This window comes from Papaver somniferum, chromosome 9 (assembly GCF_003573695.1).
Source record: "Papaver somniferum cultivar HN1 chromosome 9, ASM357369v1, whole genome shotgun sequence".
Taxonomy (NCBI): Eukaryota; Viridiplantae; Streptophyta; class Magnoliopsida; order Ranunculales; family Papaveraceae; genus Papaver; species Papaver somniferum.
In genome coordinates, this window is record NC_039366.1 from 26,279,650 (window position 1) to 26,302,196 (window position 22,547).

At 35.1% G+C, this 22,547-nt stretch overlaps 1 protein-coding gene across 1 annotated transcript; it reads left to right on the forward strand.

Annotated features, from left to right (window-relative positions):
• Window positions 1–10,769: 10,769 nt before the first annotated feature.
• Window positions 10,770–15,079, forward strand: LOC113311626. The gene is made up of 14 exons (XM_026560439.1): window positions 10,770–10,857; window positions 11,049–11,137; window positions 11,189–11,208; window positions 11,645–11,815; window positions 11,908–11,972; window positions 12,494–12,571; window positions 12,944–12,951; window positions 13,037–13,119; window positions 13,301–13,436; window positions 13,532–13,630; window positions 13,750–13,995; window positions 14,096–14,251; window positions 14,337–14,394; window positions 14,506–15,079. The coding sequence occupies exons 1-13, from the start codon at window positions 10,770–10,772 to the stop codon at window positions 14,385–14,387; spliced, it is 1,290 nt and encodes a 429-aa protein (XP_026416224.1). The 3' UTR covers window positions 14,388–14,394; window positions 14,506–15,079.
• The last annotated feature ends 7,468 nt before the right edge of the window (window positions 15,080–22,547 follow it).

Consider the following 22,547-nt stretch of genomic DNA (forward strand, 5'->3'; position numbering starts at 1 on the left):
AGGAATGTAGCTGAATCGACGTTGTGTTTCTGGGAGAAATTTCATACAATGTTCGCCGCTGAAACATGGAACATTTATGGGCGTTATTCTCACAGATATCGTTTTAGTGTAATTAGTCGGCATGTCGGAATTCCTAGATGTACTAGTGCACAATCACAAAAATAAACTCAACGGTGAAGCTGTAAATGAAGTGGAACCAAGAACACTAGCAATGTGGGCAGTATCTCACGGCGGACGTCCTTTCGACTTCCAAGCTTGTTTCAACATTCTTAGGGTGCTCAACAGATACGATCCCTACATTGTCCTAGGAATTCCACCACCCGACGAGAATTGACGTCTATGTAGTAGTTGTTTTAATCTAATATATTTCCTTTATTCTCATGTATGATGTAGTTGTTTAATCCAATGCAGAATGTTTTTATTTATGATATAGATGGTGCAGATGTGAAAACATCCACATGTTTGGTTTAGATAATCATAATAACACAAAATAAACAACAAACTAAATAATATAATACCATAGTGAATCGATTTTTCCTTCAACTTTAATCAGCCCACTCCACCAAAAAACACCTAGGACATTTCCATAAATGCCTTCCATATGTGTCTTCTTCAGTAAAATTGCACAAATGTATAAAAGTACTGCAACCGGGCTTTGAGCATCCACTGATTCTCTGTGCACAATGTTTGTATTTGTTATCTCCATATCCACAATGCTTGCAGTGTAATAACTTCTTCTTCAATTTGGCTTTAAGTTTGAAGTTTTTGTAGAGTGTTGTACATTTTTATTGTTCTTCTTTAACCTTCATAGTATCATCTAGCGTATGTGGTTCTTATGGACAGTTGGGATCTTGATATTGCAAATACTTGAGCTTTTCCGGTTGTGATTCAATCACCATTCTGATGTGTGAACAACCTTTCCGCGGACACTTTGAATATATCCAAGAGCATTGCATAAGATTGTGGTTATCCATGAAACATAATGGAAAAACCTCTTTTGGGTTGTCCATGAATATTCTGAAAGACCTCCCTCAAGCTCAGGTAAAGTTTATCAAAAGCAAGCACAATTCAGCGGCAGACTACATAGCTACAGAAACAAGAATAAAAAGTCTTCAGCATATGTCTACTAATTTTCTGCAAAAAGTCCTGAAATCCAGCATTAATTCCGGGAATATACCTCAAAATCTGGTGTCATCTTGGAAATATGCCCCGAGATTCCAGTTTTTGGTAATATGCCCCACAGTTCAACTTTTTCATCCATGATAGTTAAAAATCAAGTTAGCAAACGTGTGGGATCATACATGTGAAGAGAAAGACAAACAATGCAAGTTGAAGATTAAGAGATGATTTAGAGTTTGAGATGGTTAAGAAAAGTTGGGTTGTTGCCTAATTCGATTTTATAGGAACTAATGCTACGAATCTAGAGATTTTGATATCAAATTAGCCAAGATATGAATATGTTTCCATTGATTTTAAGTGATCGATGGAGGAAATGGAAAGTGTTTAAGGATCTGATAATAACCAGAAATCGAAGTTAATAAGATATAGGAAAATGGCTGCACATAAGTTTAAGATTTTTGGTGAGATTTGGTCAAGTAAAATCAGTGAAGAAATTGAATTGTTGCTGCTGATTAGCCATGATGGTTGTAGAAGATGAGGGAAAAACTGTCATTTTGCGGATTTTTCAAAACACGTGTCATGTGTTAAAATCATTTTGACTGGTCAACTGTGATAGTTTAACTTTTTAACTATGATGGATGAAAAAGTTTGACAGTGGGGCATATTACTAAAAATTAACGGGAATCTTGGGACATATTCCCAAGATGGCACTAGTTATTGGGGCATATTCCCAATTCTCCCTTAATTCAAATGTTTTTGATAAAAAAGAAACTGTAAATCTCTTGTACTACATTTGCTAGTTAATATATTTGACTTTTATATAAAAATAATCTCTACAACTCATTCCCCACCTAAAAACAAAAGCTACGGATCCTTCTTAACCTCAACTCTGCAGGTGAAACCTCTAAGTCAAACAAAACATATCCATTCGTTCCTTGAAACCGTTCTGGTTAACACTAAACTTCTCTCCCTTAATCAAGGTGATAAATCCATTCCCACTTTTATCAGTGAAATCGAATCCTTCTGATCAACTTGTTTCTACTGGTGAGATTATTTATGACAAAGAGCTTGTTGTTTGGATGCTTTAAATTCTGACTATATTCCTTTTGCTACATTTATGCGCCATTGTTATCCTCCTATTACATGTATTGAACTTCATAACAATTTACTTATTGAAGAAGTTGTTATTAGTGATAGGAATGCTCATTTACTTACTAAATCTTCCAACAAAGCTTTTGTTGCTCATATCAACTCTTATAAATCTACTTAGCTAAATCTTTTCCATGCAATATCTCAACAGAATAAGAATCATTGAGCCAAGTAAAGAAAAACTTGAAAGGAATTCAGTGATTATTCTGAGAGTAATTAGTTATAAGAAGAATTGGAGAGCGGTCACTGCCTAAATGATTTAGGTGCAACAATTTCGAATCAGGGTATACTCTAATCCCATTTCCTAAAGCCATGTCAATCCTAGATCTTCTACTTCTAGTTCATAGATTATTACTACTCCAAGTGTAATCTTTTCCTATAAAACCTAGATCCTCTAGACCACAATCATTTACTACATTGTTAATCCAACTATCACAAGAAGAGCTAGTACTAGCAAAGTTGTCTGTGAGATGAAAATTCAGGTCTCCTAGAACTAACCAAGGCTGAGAAATATTTTCTCCAATAGTTTTGATGCTTGACCACTGATTTTTATTTCCTATCATAACTTTTACGACCATACATTAATGTCGACAAAAATTTGGTCTACTAGGATCAAATTGAATCACAATATTAAACACGTTATTAGTTGTATTCATTATGTCACATGTGAAGCCACTTTTCCATAACAAAACTAAACTTCCCGATCGACCAATCGGGTCGATAACAACATGATTATGAAATGGGTCGATTACAGAATGGTCATATTTTTTGTAATTCGTTTACAAAATGGTTTTTTTCCATCTGATTTAATACTTTTGAATAAAACGGTGTTAACTTTCCCCAAAATACCCTTCTCATTTAACTAATTGGTTGAGGTGGTGGTGATGAAGCGGTGGTGGTTGTAGAAGTTTAAAATCTCTGTTAAACCCTCTGGGGAAAGTAATGAACCCTTTGGGTGAATGTTGTCTAACGATCTTTAATGTGGTGTAACGACCCTGAATACGTTCTAACAATCCTAAATGCGTTACAACGATCCTGAATACGATGTAATGATATGTAAGCGGCGGCACCACCACCTACAAACAGCACCATCGTTAAAAAAAAACTATAATGAAGGCAAAAATTAAAATTATGTAGCCAACGAAAAGAACCAAAAAAACTAAAGTTAACAAGTATTCTAAAAGAATTTAGTGAAAACAAAGAAAATAGTAAAATATGAACTTGACTACGATAATGTGAATTCAAAATAAAAGTGAAGGAAAAGATTTTAACAAACTTGCATGATTTCCTTGTTGATTTGGGGAGTTAGTATAGGTGCAATCTGATGAGTTTCCATCTCCATTCATTTGAACTCCATTCATCCATACTGTGTAGTTGCGGTTAACAAGTATATCATCATTGTCAAAATGAGACGCAATAATAATCAAAAGAGTGTTGTTTACATTCTGATTGAAAATAAGCTCAGGGTCTTCACTTTTAGATCTCTTATTACTACTAAAATCTGAGATACCATCATCTTGTGAGTTAGTCATTTAAGTGGTGTGGTTAAGACTAGCTTCATCTTCCTTCCGACAGTGAAGAGCATATTTTTCGTCTGTCATTACATCTTGATTCAATTCAGGAGCCATTCTGGCATAATTTACTTCATCATGGTCAACTGTATAACAAGCTGAACATAAGTTGTGTGGGTATCTTTCCTAGTGATACCTTATTCGTACTGCTTTTCCAGCATTAGTATTTCACCTCCCCTCTTCAAAGGTTTGTTTAGTCTATTTCCACTTTAATTACAATCTCTCGTTACTCCATCCTGGTTTATGGTATTCTGACTCGACTTTTATGTTCTTACCCAAATCCTCATCTGCTTCATATATAGTAGAAACATTATGATGTTCTAGCAATAACTTCATGAACTTCACATTCCATTGTTGTGTAGTGAATTTCCAATTTGGTATCGCAATTTGTTGTATACTTTTGCAAACTTAAAAGACATTTATTTATATTCCGGTGAGACTTCTTGATGATATCATCACATTCTTCATCAGTTCTTAGCTTAAAAACATAAAGATTTTTATCCCTATACCTGATTTCCTTTATTTTATATTATGTCCACAACAAATTGATCTCTTTTGTAACTACAGCGATCAAATTAACAGACATAATTTTTCAGATGAGGCAGGCAGACCAATCATCGGCTGCAGAACTAAGAGCATTTGCTGATCCAAGAGCCTTCCTAGGTTGTCTTGGTGGTTGATCATTGATGCTAGTAGTTTTAATGTTCTTACTAATTCCAGAGATTTTATTTGCAAAGAATAAAGACATGGTTTCTAAGCAAATTCGGAGAGAAAACGTACCAGAAAATATGTTGATATTGAAAGTCCAAAAACCATGACAGATATATGGAGAGAAATTAGGGTTTTAGCATATCTGTGAGAATTTTAAGGCATTCTATATTCCTTAAATATCGAAACATAATCTCTTGAAAATTAAAATATTTTTCACATGCATGATTGGATCCAATCAACACAGTGAATTGGAGAATAAGTAATTGATTCCGTAAAAAAATGGTGCTGACTAGCTAGGTTGGCTAAAGGGAAAACGGGAAATTTGGATTTTGAATTGATTTCATACTGAACCGAGTTGAGTTTGATGATCATGAACTACGACACGATTAAATGAGCGGTCCTTGATCTGTCAATGATGATATACTTGTGACATACTAGTATAGACCACCATGGGTAGAAAAACTGTTTGTCGATGGGGCAACACTTCAAAACTTGAGAATATCAGAAAAATACCACGTTTTATAGTTGAAAACTCTCCATAATCAAGCAGAGGGAACCTGTAAAAAAAATTAAGCTTCCACTATAGAGAAAAACAAAGAGAAAAGGATAGAAATATATAGAAGAGAGTTAAAAACTCGATTAAAATTTGATAAAAATCAATTAAAAAATACCGATTTTCTAGAATTTGAGAAGTTTCTAAAAGCAAAACCATGAAAGGATTAAACAAAACCTTCGTACAGTGGTGCTCCGAACATTATAAAAGGAGATAGATAGTAAAAAAAAAGAAAAGGAGATGGATAGTCAAAAATAAAGAGGGGTGGGATCCGTTGACATGGTTATATTGACATAATCTTCACATTTTAGCGCCATTTTTTTACTGAGCCCAACCGACAATGAATTTAAAGCTAATTTTTTGGTGACACGTTCTTCTTATAAGTCTATACATTCCAACCAAAAATGAGAGCATTCCAAGATGTATAAAGCCATCATCTACGATTTTGAATATTAGTTGTTGAAGATTAATGGTTGAAATTAAAATTTGTGGATGGTGAAGTTTTGTATTTCGGAATACTTTCATTTTTGGTAGGAATGTAGAGTTTTATATGAGGAACATGTCACCAAAAAATTAGCTTCAAATTCATTGCCGGCTGGGCTCAAAAGAAAAAATGTCCCTACAATGTGAAGATTATGTCAAAAAAATAAAGGATTAATCATATCAGAACACAGAAGTGATCATGAAACTGGAGATTTTTGAATAACAATTTTTATCTGAGTTGACTATATTCAGAGTGTCTATTTTCGTTTATTTATTTTTTAAATCCGCAAATCTGCTTTTATCATTCATCGGTAATGGATTGAACGTGGATGACAATTTCAAACCCACCATTTAGATGGACCGGATACTGGTGATAACCCAGTATGGGCCGCAGAATATGGGGCCAAGACCTTATACCACCCATATGTATAAAGATAAATAAATGAGTTATTCTGTCGTGCCTCTTCCTTCTAGTAAAACTTAGAAGAAACGCGAGAGAAGAATAAGAATGATGATTGATTGTTGTTCAAAGTCAGAAGAGGAACTCAAGGCACAACAGGAACTCAAGGATTTTATGTAAGTCTATTGTTGTTCTTCAGTATTAGTCTTTTATTAGGCCGACCGAGCGAAGCGAGGGAGGACTCTATATATGGTGACTTTGTGTCAATGTGGCACATGACTTGCTCACCAAAAGGTAACTTCTATAGTGAACGTGGGATTCGTCAGGGTTGTCCTTTATCTCCAACCCTTTTTATAATCTATTTACAAGGATTATTACTGATTATGCAACAGTATGAACATCAAGGCCTTTATCAGGGATACAAAATTAACAGCCGAGCACCAACAATATCACATCTGATGTTTGCAGATGATTTATTCTTCTTTGGAGAAAATACCAGGGTCAATGTTCATAACTTGAAGAAGTTACTCAGGGAATATGCGGAAGTTCAGGCCAGCTTATCAATTATGATAAATCTTCAATCCACTTTAGTAAAGGAGTCCTTGATTGGATGAAGCAAGTCACTATCCAAGATCTGGGTGTTAGGCAGATGACAAAGGAGGATAAATATTTAGGTATATATCCTTTAGAATCGGACCACAGAATATCTTGCTTTGATTTTCTATTGGACAAGGTAACTTCTAGACTGCCAGGATGGAGAGTTCACTTTGTTAACTCTGCAGGGAGAACCGTTTTGTCTAAATCAACCATTGCATCTATTCCAGTTTATTTTATGGGATTTTGTTTGCTGCCTCAAGGTGTTATTCATGAAATCGAAAAGATTCAAAGATCTTTCTGGTGGGGTCACTCAACCGAGGAAAGAAAGATCCACTTTATAAATTGGTCGAAGATGGAGTTAAGAAAAGAATCTGGTGGTCTGGGGATCAAAAAAATAGAATTGATGAATATTGCTTTAATCTGCAAACTGGTATGGAGGTTTTTAGAAAATGATGATGCTTTGTGGGTACAACTTCTGAGCGCAAAGTATCTTCAAGATTCCTCTTTTTGGCTAGCTGAAAAACCTAATATATGTTCTGCGACTTGGAGCAGTTTACTGGAAGTTCGTCATATCCTGGAAAATAGAATTTTCTGGCAAATCAATGATGGGAAATCGGTGCATATTTGGAATGATCAGCGGCCTCATTAAAATTTGGACCATCTTATCAGTAGGTCTAAAACTATACCGATCAACATTAACAAGGTTTCTGACTTGTTGATCCCTAATACAAGGTATTGGAACGTCACCCTCTTGAATAGTCTACTCTCTCCAGATATTGTTCAACTCATCACATCCATCTACTTAAGTGAGGAAACTGAATCGAAAGATACATTAGTTTGGTCTTGTACTCCTTCAAGGAAATTCTCGACTAAATCATGTTATCATCTCCTGCCAAACAATTTACCTTCTTCATCAACTTTGAGTTCTTTCCCATGGAAGAAATTTTGGTCCTTCACCAAGCTTCAACCTAAAAATTCATATATTTGTGCGGAAAGTACTTCACAGTAGCATTGCAGTAAAAGCAAATATCGTCAGGTTTGTTTCTTCTATTGATGTTAACTGCTCGTTCTGTGGTCTTGAAGATGATTCAATTGCACATCTCCTCTTTGATTGTCCAAAAGCAAAGTCAGTTTTTGATAAGGCCAACTTAAACATATCTTATCCTTCACCGATGCTTAATTTTCAAAAGCTTTTAATAGACTGGATGGAAGTCGATATCAATAACTCTTTTATAATGAAAATGTGCATTATCTGGAATTTGTGGAAGATGAGAAACGACATTGTTTTCTCTCAAGTGACTTTCTTTGAAGATCTGATTCTGAGAATGCTACACAAGATTTTAATATGTACTTTTATGGGATTTCAGAAGATTCAAATGTTACTTCTCAGGACTTTCGATCTCCTCACTGGTCTCCTCCTTCTAACCTTATGTTAAGATAAATGATGATGCAGCTTTTATTCCTAACAATGGTGCAGTTGGAGCAATTGCAAGAGATCATAATGAAATGTTCTTGGGATGTGGCACATGTACTTTTGATTCTACTTCTTCATTATTAGCAGAATCTTTAGCATGTAAACTGGGAACGGAATTAGGGTTAAGATTTGGTTTCAAAGAAATTATTATTGAAGGGGACGCTGCTAACGTTACTTCTGCGGTGCTTGGAGAAGTCTTTCAAATTCCTTGGAGCATTAGATCAACGATTTTAGAAATCAGGAGTTTGATATCATCTTTTGTCAATGTAATTTTCGTTTCTGTTCCTAAAAAAGCAAACAATCTGGCACATATATTATGCCAACATGTTATGCATGACAATGTAAATATGTGGTGGAATGCAGATTTTCCACCTCTTTGTATCCTTTCAAACCTCTATTCTTGAGGTCCTTTAATAACAACCTTGGTATAGGGGCGGCATGATTCAGTAGAGGGGCACTACTGTGATAGTAATGTCTCTTTAGTTGGTTAGGAGATGTCCTAAAGGTAGGGTTGTCAACGGGTCCGGGTCCTCCCGGGTATCACTAGACCCGGACCCGGACCCTACTTATAATGGTCGGGTCCGGTTCCTAACGGTTCCAGGTCCGGTTCCTAAACTTGTGGACCCAGAACCGGACCCGTTTAAATACCCGGGTACCCGTCGGTTCCGGGTACCCATTGGGTCTTAATAAAACTATTTAAAAAACCTCAAAAACTTAATATACTTCTCTTTTTGGCTTGGATTTAAGTAATTTTTATAAAAATTTATTATTATTTCTTATTAATGTACTAAATAAAGGTTAAATGTAAGAGAAAAAATTTAAATGAATAAAATATCAAAGCTAAAACTAGCAAAAATACTTGTAATTTTGCTAAAAACATGAATAAAAGAATGAATAAACGGGTACCCGATACCCGCGGGTACCCAACGGGTATTACCCGTTTGGACCCGTTTAAATTCGGGTCCAATCGGGTAATTACCCGCCGGGTCCTAAGTAGCTAATGGGTCCAACTTTAGGACCCGGAACCGGACCCGATATACCGGGTAATGGGCACCCATTGACAGCCCTACCTAAAGGGGATGTGAATTGACTAGATTACCCTTTTCACCTTAAATCAACCAAAATCAAATCAATTTTTTTAAAACCTAATGAATCAGAAAAAATCAAATCAGTTTTTTTTTTGCATCTTCTTCATCTTCTCTTCTCCTCCATCAACTCTAACCTCCATTAAAACTGGAAATTTCATCGTCTTCGATTAATCAGCGATTCGAAAATTAATCAAGTATAATGACTTATATGAGGTATATTATGAAAAACCCATGTAGGGTTTAGTTTATTTTGTTCGATTTAAGTTTAATTTCTATCAGAAATTAGGGTTTTAGGTGAAAATTCAAATTCTGGGTTTATGTGAGCTACGGTTGATTTTAACTCTATTACGAACCGTAACTGGAGAATTTGATGTTGTTACGGTTGGTAATAGTTCAATTACCAATCGTATGTTCTTATATCTGAAAATTTTCTTCAGTTACGGTTGGTAACCATTTTTATTTACCAACCGTAACTCAGTTACAGTTGGTATCGAGCATTTAGTTACCAACCGTAACTGGTTTTACAATGGGGTTTTCCCCCAAATTTAACCAGTTACGGTTGGTAGTTCGTCTTTTACGAACCGTAACTATGAATTACGGTTGGTTACGAGCGAAATGCCAACCGTAATTAGCTCTGAAAATGTAAGAAATTGAATCTTTTTACGTACTTGAGCAACAAAAAGCTAGTTGGGACTAATTTAGAAGTATGCATGGTCATTTTCAGGCATTGGGTTTTCACTTTGTTGGTTAATTTCTTCAATTGATTGAGATTGACCTTCACTTTGGGTTAAAACTTCTCTACCATCTCCAAACCTTTTTTTTAAACTCTAAAATCTGATTTTGTTTTGATTTTGAGTTAATATAAGTGAATTTAATCATTAACATTAAACTTGATTATCATCACTAAACTAGGTTATCAATTATGAGGGTTAATTTATCATTTCCAATTTCTTTTATAAGGGACACCTTGAATGATCATGTAATGACCCTTTATATCTTATTAGAATGCCGCTCCTCTGCTAAACCATGCCGGCCCTATATCAAGGTTATTTAATAAAGTGGAACTTTGTCGAGTTCCTTTTCTCTTGGAAAAAGAAAAAAAAAATTCAATCGACATTGAAAGGACCAAAGTAATCTTCCACATTTTCAATCACCTCTGAAATTGGCGTAAATACAACAGAAACAGAAGGGTAATGGCGTAAATTTGGCAGACTGAAAAAAGTACACGGAGGTTGGAAATATGTTAATTGTTGAGGGTGTTTGGTAAAAAATGAGGTAGAGGTTAGAAGGTCGAACCCGACCACCTCCAAATTTTAATTTGTTTCTTTTTATTCCTTCTTTTTTGCCCTTTCTTTCTTCTTCTTCCTCCTCCTCTCGGTTTCTTCTCGATTTCTCCTCTCTGAACTTCTGGTGATTTTGGTTCAAGTTTGAGAAGATTATTTCGAGTTCGAGAACGCAAAGAAAGGATGGGTTTTACCTGAATTGGATGTTGCAGCAGTTAAATGTGATGAACGGAGAGTGTTTTGGTCAGTGTTAGGGTTTGAAATTGAATTAGAATCGAGAGAAAAAGGGGAGGCGCTGTTAATGGAGAAAACGAGAGCATTCAGAGAGAGAAATCGAGAAGATGAAGAAGAGAGATCTTCCACAGATGGAGAATGAGTTTGTGTTTGAATCACTTGATTTGGAAGAAGAAACCAGAGAAGAAATTGATGGTGATGTTCTCAGTTGATGAAGAAGATGAAGAGGTTTAGATGAATGTTAGAACAGAGGTTATTGGGTTCTCGAATTTAATCAATAAAGGTGATGAATTGGGGAAGAACTTTGAGTTTAGTGTTCTGAAATTGCAATTGGGGTTTTGAATTTGATTCGTGTTGATGATGACCGCTGTTGTGAATTGAGTTAGCTGTTGGTCTTGAAATTGAGTTAGCTGTTGGTCTTGAATTTGAAACAGGAGGAGTTGTTAGAGATGCTGTTGAAGAAATCGTTGTTCAGGTTTGTTTGCTTAAATTTTCTGTTTTAGGGGTTTTTGTTTTGTGTACTCAGGTACTGAATTTAGGTGATTCGTAAATTTGGGATTACCTGTCTCAAATTCATTGTTTTATAGTTTATCTTTAGTTCTTGAATAATGGGTTTGATCTTGGATTGATTTCTGGCTAGGTTTTGGTCATTTTCTAACAATGATTGACAAATCTAAGGTGGATCGGATCATCTTTACCCACTTCCTTTATCGCAAATGTGTTCATCTCTTGAAAGACATAAACCACAGCTTATGTAAATATGTGATCCCTAAACTAGCTTTGTTGCTGCATAACATTTTGAAAAAAAACAAAATAATCTGAAAATGTATCTCAATCGGTTTGAAATTATTTTTTTTTATGCGAAAAGCCTCTGATCTTATGAATTTTTGGTTATTGGATTGCAGGGACGCGTGGTACTGGGTATTTAGTCATTTGGTTTGTGTTGTTGCCGTCGGAGATTCTAAGGTTGCATCGTTTTTAGTATACTTGAATCTTTTGGCGTTGATGAGTCCCCAAATGGAGCTGGAAGAGCAGTAATTGAACTTGGAAGTGTGGTTGATGGTCCAGTAGAAGGTGTAGGTGCTCCTGCCACATGGGGATGGTGGGTTGCAACTAGCATTGGTGACAACTCCATTTGGGATCTGCTGTACAGGTAAATATCATCCTTTACGTGATAGGTGTGGTGTGTCCGGATAACGAGTTATGCATGGAAATTTTGCTTCCTTGCTCTTAATCCTCATGCAGTGATGTTAGATCTTCAGTCATATTTTCAAAAGAAGTTATATGTTATTTCTTGGATGAGTTCAGTGGTAACTGAGAAATTGGTTTTTGGCTCATGGTTCCAATGCGTGTTCCTTTTGTATCATAGTCCGTCAGATAGGGAAAGGGTTCATTTCTTTACTGAGACATGTTTACGATTTGTAATTGTGAAAGCGTCTTGAGGCACCCAAGGGAATGAATTCTTGTTCAACATTTCGCGCTCTCTTCTTAAGGAACTATGCTTTTCACATTTGTATCTATTCAATATTAAACATGCATATCTAAGTTTGGGTGGTTTTAAGTAGTGTCAGTTTTATTACGGAAGTACAATTGGTACTATTCCATTAGCAACTAAGCCAGACCATGCTTATGTATAGCTTATTAATCTGTGAGGGACTCGTTCTGTAAATATTTCTTGGCGATATTATATGATCTTTTAGTTATGCTATCAATTTTCGGTGAACTGAAACTATCTGGGGTGATCCCTATATTGAGGTTACTGCGACCATCATATCCTATTTGTTCTTACAGTGGCATTTTAATTAACCTATAATATTTTTGTTATTTGCAGTATTAGGAAAGTTACAGATTTGGACTCAATTCGTGCGAGGCTTGTGGAAGCTGTGTGAAGAATACGAATGTGATGAAGGTATTTTAGTGTCAATTACTTAACATCTGACTTGCGACGGGATATTATGGAAAAGATGGGACATTACGATGGAGGAAAATTGCAGATTTCGAAGTGTCCTTGGTCAAAATTTTGCATCATCTGAACCTCGTCAAAATTTTGGCCATTTTTGGTCTTTCGTTACAACTATGTTTGCATTAGTTCCTTGGTAATTGGCTGAAAAAGGAATGGACAAATTTACAAGTCCGGCTCTGTTGCATTATGGCGGAACTAAATTGTGAGTACAAATTTAGTTTTACGTTAATTTTTTCGGTCGACCGTCCCACCGTGGCAGCGGTCATCTAGTCTTTTTATTATTTGATTATTTATCATAAGATTTTTGGGTATTTGTAGGGTTTAATGTTATTATAGGGTTCTTGTTCATTAGTTGTTTGTTTATAATCAATTTGCTTCATGCTTCATGATTTTCCTTCCAGAAGAGCATAGATTAAAGAATGGAGGGATCATGATCCTGCTGCAGCCCGTGCAAAGAGATTAAAAGAGGCACGAGAGCAACTTGTAGATCTGAGGTAAATCTCTTGTTGTTCTCCAGAATTAGTCTTATCTTTTGTGACTAGGGTTTTTTCCTTGCTACAACCCTTGATTTTCAATTATTTATCATTAATTGTTGGAGGAATTTTCTGGGTTAAATGTTATTACATTAAATTTTCTTTGGTTATAATCAATTTGCTACATTCTTCATAATTTCAGGGATAAATTGACAGATCTTTTGAAGCAAGACTGGAAACAATTTAGTATTTCAGATTATGTGTCTCATCTGAATAGCTATCCTTTCAAGCGTGATGAAATCTGGAGCGACGTATCTGTCGATTTGAACATACTAAAGGTGTGTTGTTTTGTTTCCATTCTAGACACTAGTTTGATATGATACTGAGGAGGTGTAAGTTTTGTTTACGTGGTTTGTGTGCATCTTACTTTTAGGAACTGCGAGATAAATTGGAATACAAATCTGCTGAGGCCGAAAAAAATCACTACAAAGAGCAGTACACATTTCTCCACGCTATCCAAAAAAGAGCTATGGTATAATTAGTTTTTAACTCAGCCCCTGTTCATTACTTTGTTTCTGTTGCTATTATAATAAAAAGTTCCTTTTTTTTGTTGTCGATTTGCTTACTCTTCTTAATTTGGGCTTACAACAGATGCTTTGTAAGCTTGACCTTGCCTTACAGAATCATCACCGTACCATCACTCCAGATATGATTCGTTGTTTTCGGCAGATACTGGAGGGTGTGTATTTGAAATATATGCTGGAGTTCGCCGACCGTAAGGAAGAAGTATTGTCAAAGGGACGAGCTAAAAAATATGGCGAAGAGGTTCAGATTCCGGAATTTAAAGGCGACGAAATAGAATTTGACAACCCAAAGCTCGTTATAGATCAGTTCAAGGTATCCAACATATGTTTCCTGTACATAATATAGAGTACATCTGATTCTCAATTTTTTGAGATGATTTCTAATCTTCCCTTTACCTTTTTGCTCATCACAGGGTTATGAGGAAAAAGTAAATGAAGCCTCAAGTGAGATAAAGATTGGTGACAATTTACATATTTACATTGACTCCCTGCGAGTATTGGAATCTGTTAAGTGTGTATTGTTACAACTGGAGCGTATGTGTTTATTGAAACCTGATGATGACATCAAGGTAAATTTTCTTCTGGGCGTGGTTATAGCGTATATGAACTTGAAATGCGAGCTGGTTGACTGAGTTATGTTTATGTCCACCATAGGTAGTCGAGGAATGCCAAGAAATCCACCGCTCAATTCAACCAGACAGATAGTGCGAAGGTAAGTACTATTTTCCCTGTTCTCGGCATGTTTATATCATTTATCAACTCTAAACGGGACCTTATTGACTGAATCTATGTGTGATCTGCTTTATGTTCTTTCCCATCACAGTTACTTCAAGAAAAGCCAAAATGTTGCTCAGAAACCGATCAAAGCAACACAAAGTGGCAAAACATCTAACAGATTTAAGGAGGTGAAGTGAACTCTGCTGTCTTGTTTATTCTTTAACAGGCTTCGGCTATTGTTTGATAATAGTCTGGAACCTAGGATTGTTTCTGGAACCTTGGATTTTTAGACTCTTCTTGCTGTTCTCAGCATTGTTTATAGCATATATCAAGTTGGAACAAAAGGTAAATATATGGCTGCATCTGCAGCTACTTGTCAAGCAATTTGGGTACGTCGTGTAATGGCAGACTTGCACCAAACTCAAGTTGTATGGTCAGAGATTTATTGTGGCAACAAAGCTACAATTTTGATGGCGAAGAATCCATCATGTTTATATTGTATATCAAGTTCAGTGCTGCTATAATTTGCCAATCTTTAGTTATAGATTTAGACAGACAGTATCCATCAGATTATCTCTCTCTTTTTGCTTTGGAGCTGAATGCTTTTTAAAAATGTAATAGTTTGGCGGGTAGGCTTGCGAAGTTTATGCTTAGATGCAGCCATACGTCTCTTTGTTCAATTCGTATGACACCCAGAGGCTGGGAACCTCCACAAGACCCAGTCTTAGATACAGTCAAATTAATATGACTCCTAATCAGAGGCATATTTGGTTTGGAAAAATATGAAATTATTTTTAAAAAACTTCATCATTGGAAAATTAGAAAGTTATATTTTATTTTATTTTTGGTAAACAACAGGGTTAACTAAACGAGGATAAGCCCTTCCCTCCGTGCAAAAAGTTCACCCAAAGCAATCTCAGGTGGGAGATGAATGGAAACCAATCTAGCCTCTTAATTTTCTTCTGCGATCTAAACGTTTTTTATTATCTTTCTCTGAATTAGTGAGATGTTTTTTTAATCCAACCATCCCATGAAATTCAAACTAATATCAAAACTCAAAATTCCCTCCACAAAACGTGAAAAGGCGGTAAAATATTTTGCTCAAATCTCAAATATTTTTCGGGCTTGATTTCAATGAATATTTTAGAAACCAAATTGCAATTATATAATGAAATAACTCCAAAGGAAACGAATCTTCTAGTATGTTGTGCATTAAATCGCTAGTTTCCCGGTTTAAATCGTCTTGCTATGTCAGCCCTAAGTTTAGTTACTTGACGACGTGAGATTGTGGGAGAACTCACCACGTCGACGTCCGTAGCACACGTGCAACTTGCACAAGTTAGTGGTGACGTGATGACTCTTGTCCCTTAGTGAATTTGACTTGGCCCCATGGTTGAAAAACACCCACCTACTTGTAAGTTCACCTTATTTACCAAAAAACCCATCTTATTATATTCAATTTACGTAAAGGTCTGTCACGTGTGAATGAGCTCGTGTTTATCTTTTTGTTTGATTTTCGTCACCCATGTGAAAGTGGGTGAACCGCTGGATTTCCTCTTTGTTTTTATCATCGTCTCACTCTCTTGCGACAGTAGCACCAGCAGTCACCATCAAGTGCGTCATAATTTTTAATAACGTGTGTCAGGAAGACCGACGTTCTGATTGGGTGTACTTGTAATCCTAATCGGAAATAAAAAGGAACCAAAATAGAATCAGAATCAAAGTTGGAATCCAACTTTGTTTCAGACCTGCTGCTGAGAACCAACTGAACTGAACTGACCGAAGCCACTTAATGCCCCTCACTAACTGAAACTTGGTTGCCACTGACACTTAATTTTTCCACTTAAAACACTTCAGTTACAAAACAAATAAAAAATCAGTATAAATCTACGGACAAACAGCAATTTCTTTCTTTTCATTTTTCAAGTTTGACTTTCTGTTTTTGTTTTGTTCCTTGTAACAGTGGAGTGCGAATTTATTAAAATGGTAGGATGTGAGTTATTTTGTGAAGCACGGAACTGTATTTTGATAAGTCAGTCGGGCGAAGACCGGTGAAGTTGATTTCCGTCACTTTCTCTTAGACAGAATTGGTTAGTTTATCTGTCGTCGGCGTTTAAGTGCCTTGCGAATATTTTAGTAGCCCATCCGGGATCAACGGGTAATTACTAACCCTTCCGTTTTAAAAAGTTGAAGTCCTTTTTTTTGTGATTTTAAAAATAAGGCAATTATTTCTTTTTAAAATGGAAATGGTGGTGATATTCACAACTAAAATTTTGCTACAAAAAAATAAATAAAGAATAATTTAAATTTGAAAATGGTTGTCAACTTCTAGTTTTAGTTGTTAATTGGTGTAAAAAAACGCCTCGAAACTTCATTGCCATGAAAGCAGTCAAAACATACATTTCTTTGAGGGGAAAAATAAACTTTAATGGTAGGTATTTTTGAATGAAAAAGGTTGTGTATGAAGTTTCTGATGGTTGATATTCATCATTTAATAAGATAATTTACAGGCTTTTCTCTAAAAAGAAGCCTTTACGCACAATGAATAAAAGAAAACTAAGACATGCGATTAATATTGTCGAGAAAATAAATACATGATTACGGAAATGATTCACTGGACTTTCAGTATAAAAACAATAGCCAGTAACTGTACATGCTCTTCAACGATGTAAGAAGGATAAAACTTGTAAGTCGTATGTTAAAACAATAACATGCGCTACAAAATCAAATATTCAGGAGGCTATAAAAAAAATATCTCCCAAATAAACACTCTTGATAAATTATTTTTTAGGTAGGTTTTAGTAATTTGGAGTGGCTAAACCACCCCAATCGGGTGAACAAAATCTCGATGAGAAAACCTTCTCCTGATCAATACCTGGGAATGTAATAAAAGAAAAATAATTGAATATCGAGCAAAATATAGACTAACGAGAATACTTAGAAAGATAATTTTATATTTTTACAGTGTCTAAGTGTTTTGCATACTTTAGAAGCCCAACAAAGTTCAAAATATACTAGACAATAGTTGTTAATAGACGTTTAAGGTATTTGGATACCAAATGCAAAAGTTGATCCCAAAAATCAGAAGTAAAAACATTTCGCTTCACATAAAGTTAGTAACTTTTATGTTTTCAGAAATTATCCTGAAACTAAGTGCTTAAATTAACTTTTGACTATTTTGCTTACAGAAATAAAAAAATAACTTCTTAAGTGATATCCAAACATGCTATTAGAATATCTCGAGAACTCAAATAAATAGTTTCCAACGACCTTAAGATATGTCGAGAACTTAAACATTATACATATTACTCCATTTGTATAAAAAAAGAAGAAGCTTGTTTTATGTGTAAACTACTATCTTTTTGGAATGGAGGTAGTATAAAATTAAAATTCATTGTCGACTTTTATTTTTGGTTGTAGATTAGCAAAAAAAGAATGCCAGAAAACTTTGTTGCTGTGAAAGCTATCAAGATATCTCCTCGGTGAAGAAAAGTGAAATCTAATGGTAGGTATTTTTCGAAAAAAAGTTCATATATAAGTTTTCTGATGGTTGGTATTCATGCATCATGTATGATATTCTCTTGTTTTTCCCTGATAAATTCCATTTTATTGTAGGATTTTAAATATTTCGACGTAGAATGATAATTTATGTGTATCTTGTAATAAATATTTACACCTGATGAATAAAATATAACAAGTGTGATTTGTATTTTCGAGAAAATAAATACATGAATATCAACAAGATTCAAGGAAGTAAAATTCCAATAGTGGTACAAATTATCGACAATAATCTTTAGCGATGAAAATAAAATAGAAAGTCAATATACGCTAATACAATAACATGAGCTTAAAGTCAAATTTAAAGGCTATAATCTTTTTGCCTAAATATTCTTTAAAAGTAATTTTTAGGTAGTTTTGAAATTATGAGGTGTTTAAAAGATGGAGCAACAAACCACCCCTAATTTCTTTACTGACACTTGTATTTTTTGTAAGTTTTTCTTACTAATATATTTTTATTTGATTAATTAATTGTTTTACAATGCATACATTTTCCTCTGATTTGATATTGGCTCAAGCTTTCTCATTTACTTAAGATCATGAAATAGAAATTACAACTAGTAAATAAGCCCTTGAATTACATTCAAAAATTATACTAATTCTCTGGATTAGATATACTTGAACTATTCGGCACTGCAGCCCCAAAGGAATACTAAGGTGTATATTATCACAATCGACAACTAGTTGGGAAATTGCGAATTCCAAATTTCATATGCTTGCCATGTTGCTAAACTCGAATAAGTTCTTGATCAGAAATGAATGAGATAAATCAGAACTTTAGCAACACTAGAAACCTTTTTAGTTCCTAAATGTGATAGGAACTCTTCGACCAGTTTTTAAGTTAGCTAGTAACAGCCCAGTGAATGCTTGCAAAAGGTTCCAAAATTTTTACTGAATCATTCTGGTAATAGATGATGTAGGAGCCTACTTGGAAAGTACTTTCATGGTCCGCTTTCAAAAGTCATCGAAATATAATACATGATCTGACACAAGTGCAATTGTTGAGAAGTAAGGGCATCAGCTTTTATGAATCATCGAAACATAATACATGATCTGACACAAGTGCAATTGTTGAGAAGTAAGGGCATGGATATCTTTTTTTTTTTTTATAGGAAGACGACTTTTATTTATGTAATATTGAAGTTTGCAAAATATACAAGATGGGAGTTAAACCCAGCTTAACTCTTTCTAGGATATTGTTTCTTACATTTTCGCTCACATTATCCGTAGAGAAGTAGTTAATCTTCCTAGATCTTACTTCCTTAGCTAGATTGTCTTCAAAATCAACATACTTCCTAGTTTTATGCATAAAGGAAACCGAATCATAATTTACAAGAGAAAATTTGCATCTAAGGATGCTATTTTGAGACCTCCATAGATGAACTTCAGGGTCTTCATCTCCTTTCAGAATCTTCATTAGAACTTGGAAGTCATTAATCATGCAACAATTTTGGAGCTTCAGTTCCTTCGTCCACCTGATGGCCTCAATTCCAGCTTTTGTTTCAGCTTCTAAGGGGCAGGAGGCCCAGCCACATCCTGCACACCAATGCTTCCGATTGCCTGCATTATCCAATATTGATATAGCATATCTCATTGTGTAATCATCTTCAGAATAGGATGCATCAAATAATATAAACCAATCATAGTCTTTTCTTGTGTCCAAAGGATTGTTTCTTAAAGACATCTTAGTACTATTATGAACCTGACTGGCTTTACTGTCACTGCAAAAATTGAACTTTTGGTAGGAAGCTCTAATGCTATCAACTAACTTGTTTACATTAGGGGAATTGTTATCAAACTTGACACGATTCCTAAACTTCCAGATGGACCAGATAATGAAAGTAATCAGATTATGCTTGCTAGTTAGGAACCTGTTATTCATCCAAAATTTAAATCAATTCATGATGCCAGCATTCCCAATATAACAGTAAACGTTATTAAGCTCAAAAGCATCCCACACATTCTTTGCAAAATTACAATGAACAAACAAATGCATTTCATTTTCTAATTCAAGATTATCACATAGTAAGCAATAAGGTTCCGAATCTTTCACATATTTAGACATATTATTTCCCAGAGCTAAAGCAGAGGATACAACTTTCCAACAAAACATATTAACTCTAGGCAGCATGTTAAGATTCCATAAATGTTTCCAAAACTTTGCTTCATCCTTATCAAAGTTCAAGTTAGTCAGAAAATTGTAAACTGACTTAGTATTGAGATTTCCAGAAGTTGTAGATTTCCATCTAATTTTATCATGCATATTAATGTTAGTAGTTACAGAATTAATAGCACCATGGAAAGACAAATCTATGTATTTACTGATGATGTTCATGTTCCAATTCCCTTCAGCATTCATTAAATCACAAACATGTACATGCAAATTACTATCAATATAAATAGGCGATAAAAGCTGAACCTGATTGGGAAGCCAAAAATCAGACCAAACATTAGTTGACTTCCCATCATTAATCCGGCAAACATGGCTAGAACTAATAATATCAAGGCCTCTGCGAATACTAGTCCAAATCCAGGAAATCCTATTCTTTATAGTTTTCTTAAGCGGGTTCTGGTCTCTGAAATATTTATGCTTAAGAATTTTAGCCCACAACTGATCTTGATTATGGATAAGCCTCCAGGCCAACTTAGTTATTAAAGCAAGATTGTGCTTATGAGGGTTTCTTATCCCTAACCCTCCCTGGAGAATGTCTTTAGTTATACTTAGCCACGCCTTAGGGTAGTAACACTTTTTCTTATTCTTTTTTTTGCCACCAGAAATCGCTCTGGATCTTATCAAGGTTATCAAGTGTCTTTTTAGGGAAGGTAAGACACTGCATTTGATGATTAGGGTAGGCACTAAGCACATTTTTGATTAAAAATGTTCGAAATGTCCTACCCAGACCTAAACCCCTTAAAAGGTAAAGTAAATTAGTGTTCAATTATTTTTCCGAATTATACTTTTTCAATTTCAAAAAAGTGATTTAATCGGACTTACTTTTAGACAAAAATTTAAAAAGAATGAAAACAGGGGGATTTTGTGTTTTCCCCTCAAAATAAATAACTATTTTGCATTACCCCCTCTACAAACCAATAATTTGTGAAACCCCCCGTCTGTTATAACAGCCGCGACTGCCAGTTAACTATGCACGTGCAGTGCGTGTGTGTCATTAATTAATTAATTTTTCTAAGAAAACATACTTACCCCTGCCCACCAGCTCCTCCTTCACTACAACCACCGCCATTCCGAGATCCAATTAACTAAATCACGTTCAAAATTCTCAAAATCGATCACAAATTCAATTGGAAGAAGATGATTTATCAGTCATTTCTTCATAACATAAAGAGATGCTTTTCCATCTTAACAACGAAAACAAAATCCCTAATATAAGTTCAGAAAACCTAAGAATCCCCAAACTGATACAAAAACCTAACCCCCAACAACAAAACAAAACCAAAAAACTCATTTCTTTCTTTTGATTTTGACCTGTTAGTACACAAAAAAAAATCCAATTGGTGAAGAAACGATTTTAGGGAACCCTGGAAGAAGCAACAGTATGTGAAAATATTGAAGCACATTAGCTCAATTCCCTGTACAATTTGAGTTGGTGCAACCCCAAAGAATCAATTCTCTCTGTAAAATTCGAGTTGGAACTTCGAGGAGGCAGTGAAGAACGAAAATCTTTAAGGTTGAAACTACAAATTATTGAAATCCTTTGTCTGATTCGTTTTCATCTTTCAAACCCTTCATCTAAAACAACAAAATACTTAAACCCATGACTTTAATTTCAAAAATCCACAAGCAATTTCTTATCAGTTCTGAAATTAGGGTTAGGTTACATGAAATTTAGGATTTTTAAAACAGGGATATGTTTAGCTGTGTATGAGAGAAAGAGTAAGAGAGTGAATGAAAATCAAAGAGGAGTTGGTAGTGGTTTACTGCACTATTTTGATTACACTTACAGAAAAACCAAATGGAGTCGGTGATGGAGAGGGGACGAGGGTATCAAATGGTGAAGGAAGGTTTCGTCATATTAGGTTGTTTAAAAATAATTATTTATTTATGGTATACACGTGCATAGTTAACTGGTCAGTCACGTCTGTGATAACAGACAGGGGGTTTCACAAATTATTGATTTGTACAGGAGTAATGCAAAATTGCTATTTATTTTGAGGGGGAAATACAAAATCCCCATAAAAATATCGCCTTTTCTGAATTAGTGATAATAAATTATGCTCCTCTCCTCCTTGTAGTGGCATCACCACTGTTTGAAAAAATACATATGATACTAAATGTAGCACTTTTATGCAATGCCATTTGCAGGAAAGATGACGAGTCATCTCGACGGATTCCATTGTCACAAGCTCACGCTCCAAGTTCCAAAGGCCTCCTCTCCATGTCTAAAAGAGCCGGCATTGTAGCTTCATGCCCCAAGCAATACGGTCCCCGAATTTACTTTTCAAAAATAAATAAAAAGCAATATCTTTGATGGCCAGCACGTAGGCCCGCAATCCAGAATTGGGTCATACTGTCCCGTGACCACAATAACCACAGTCAACAAAAACAAGGGTATGAACGTAATCACAGCTCCG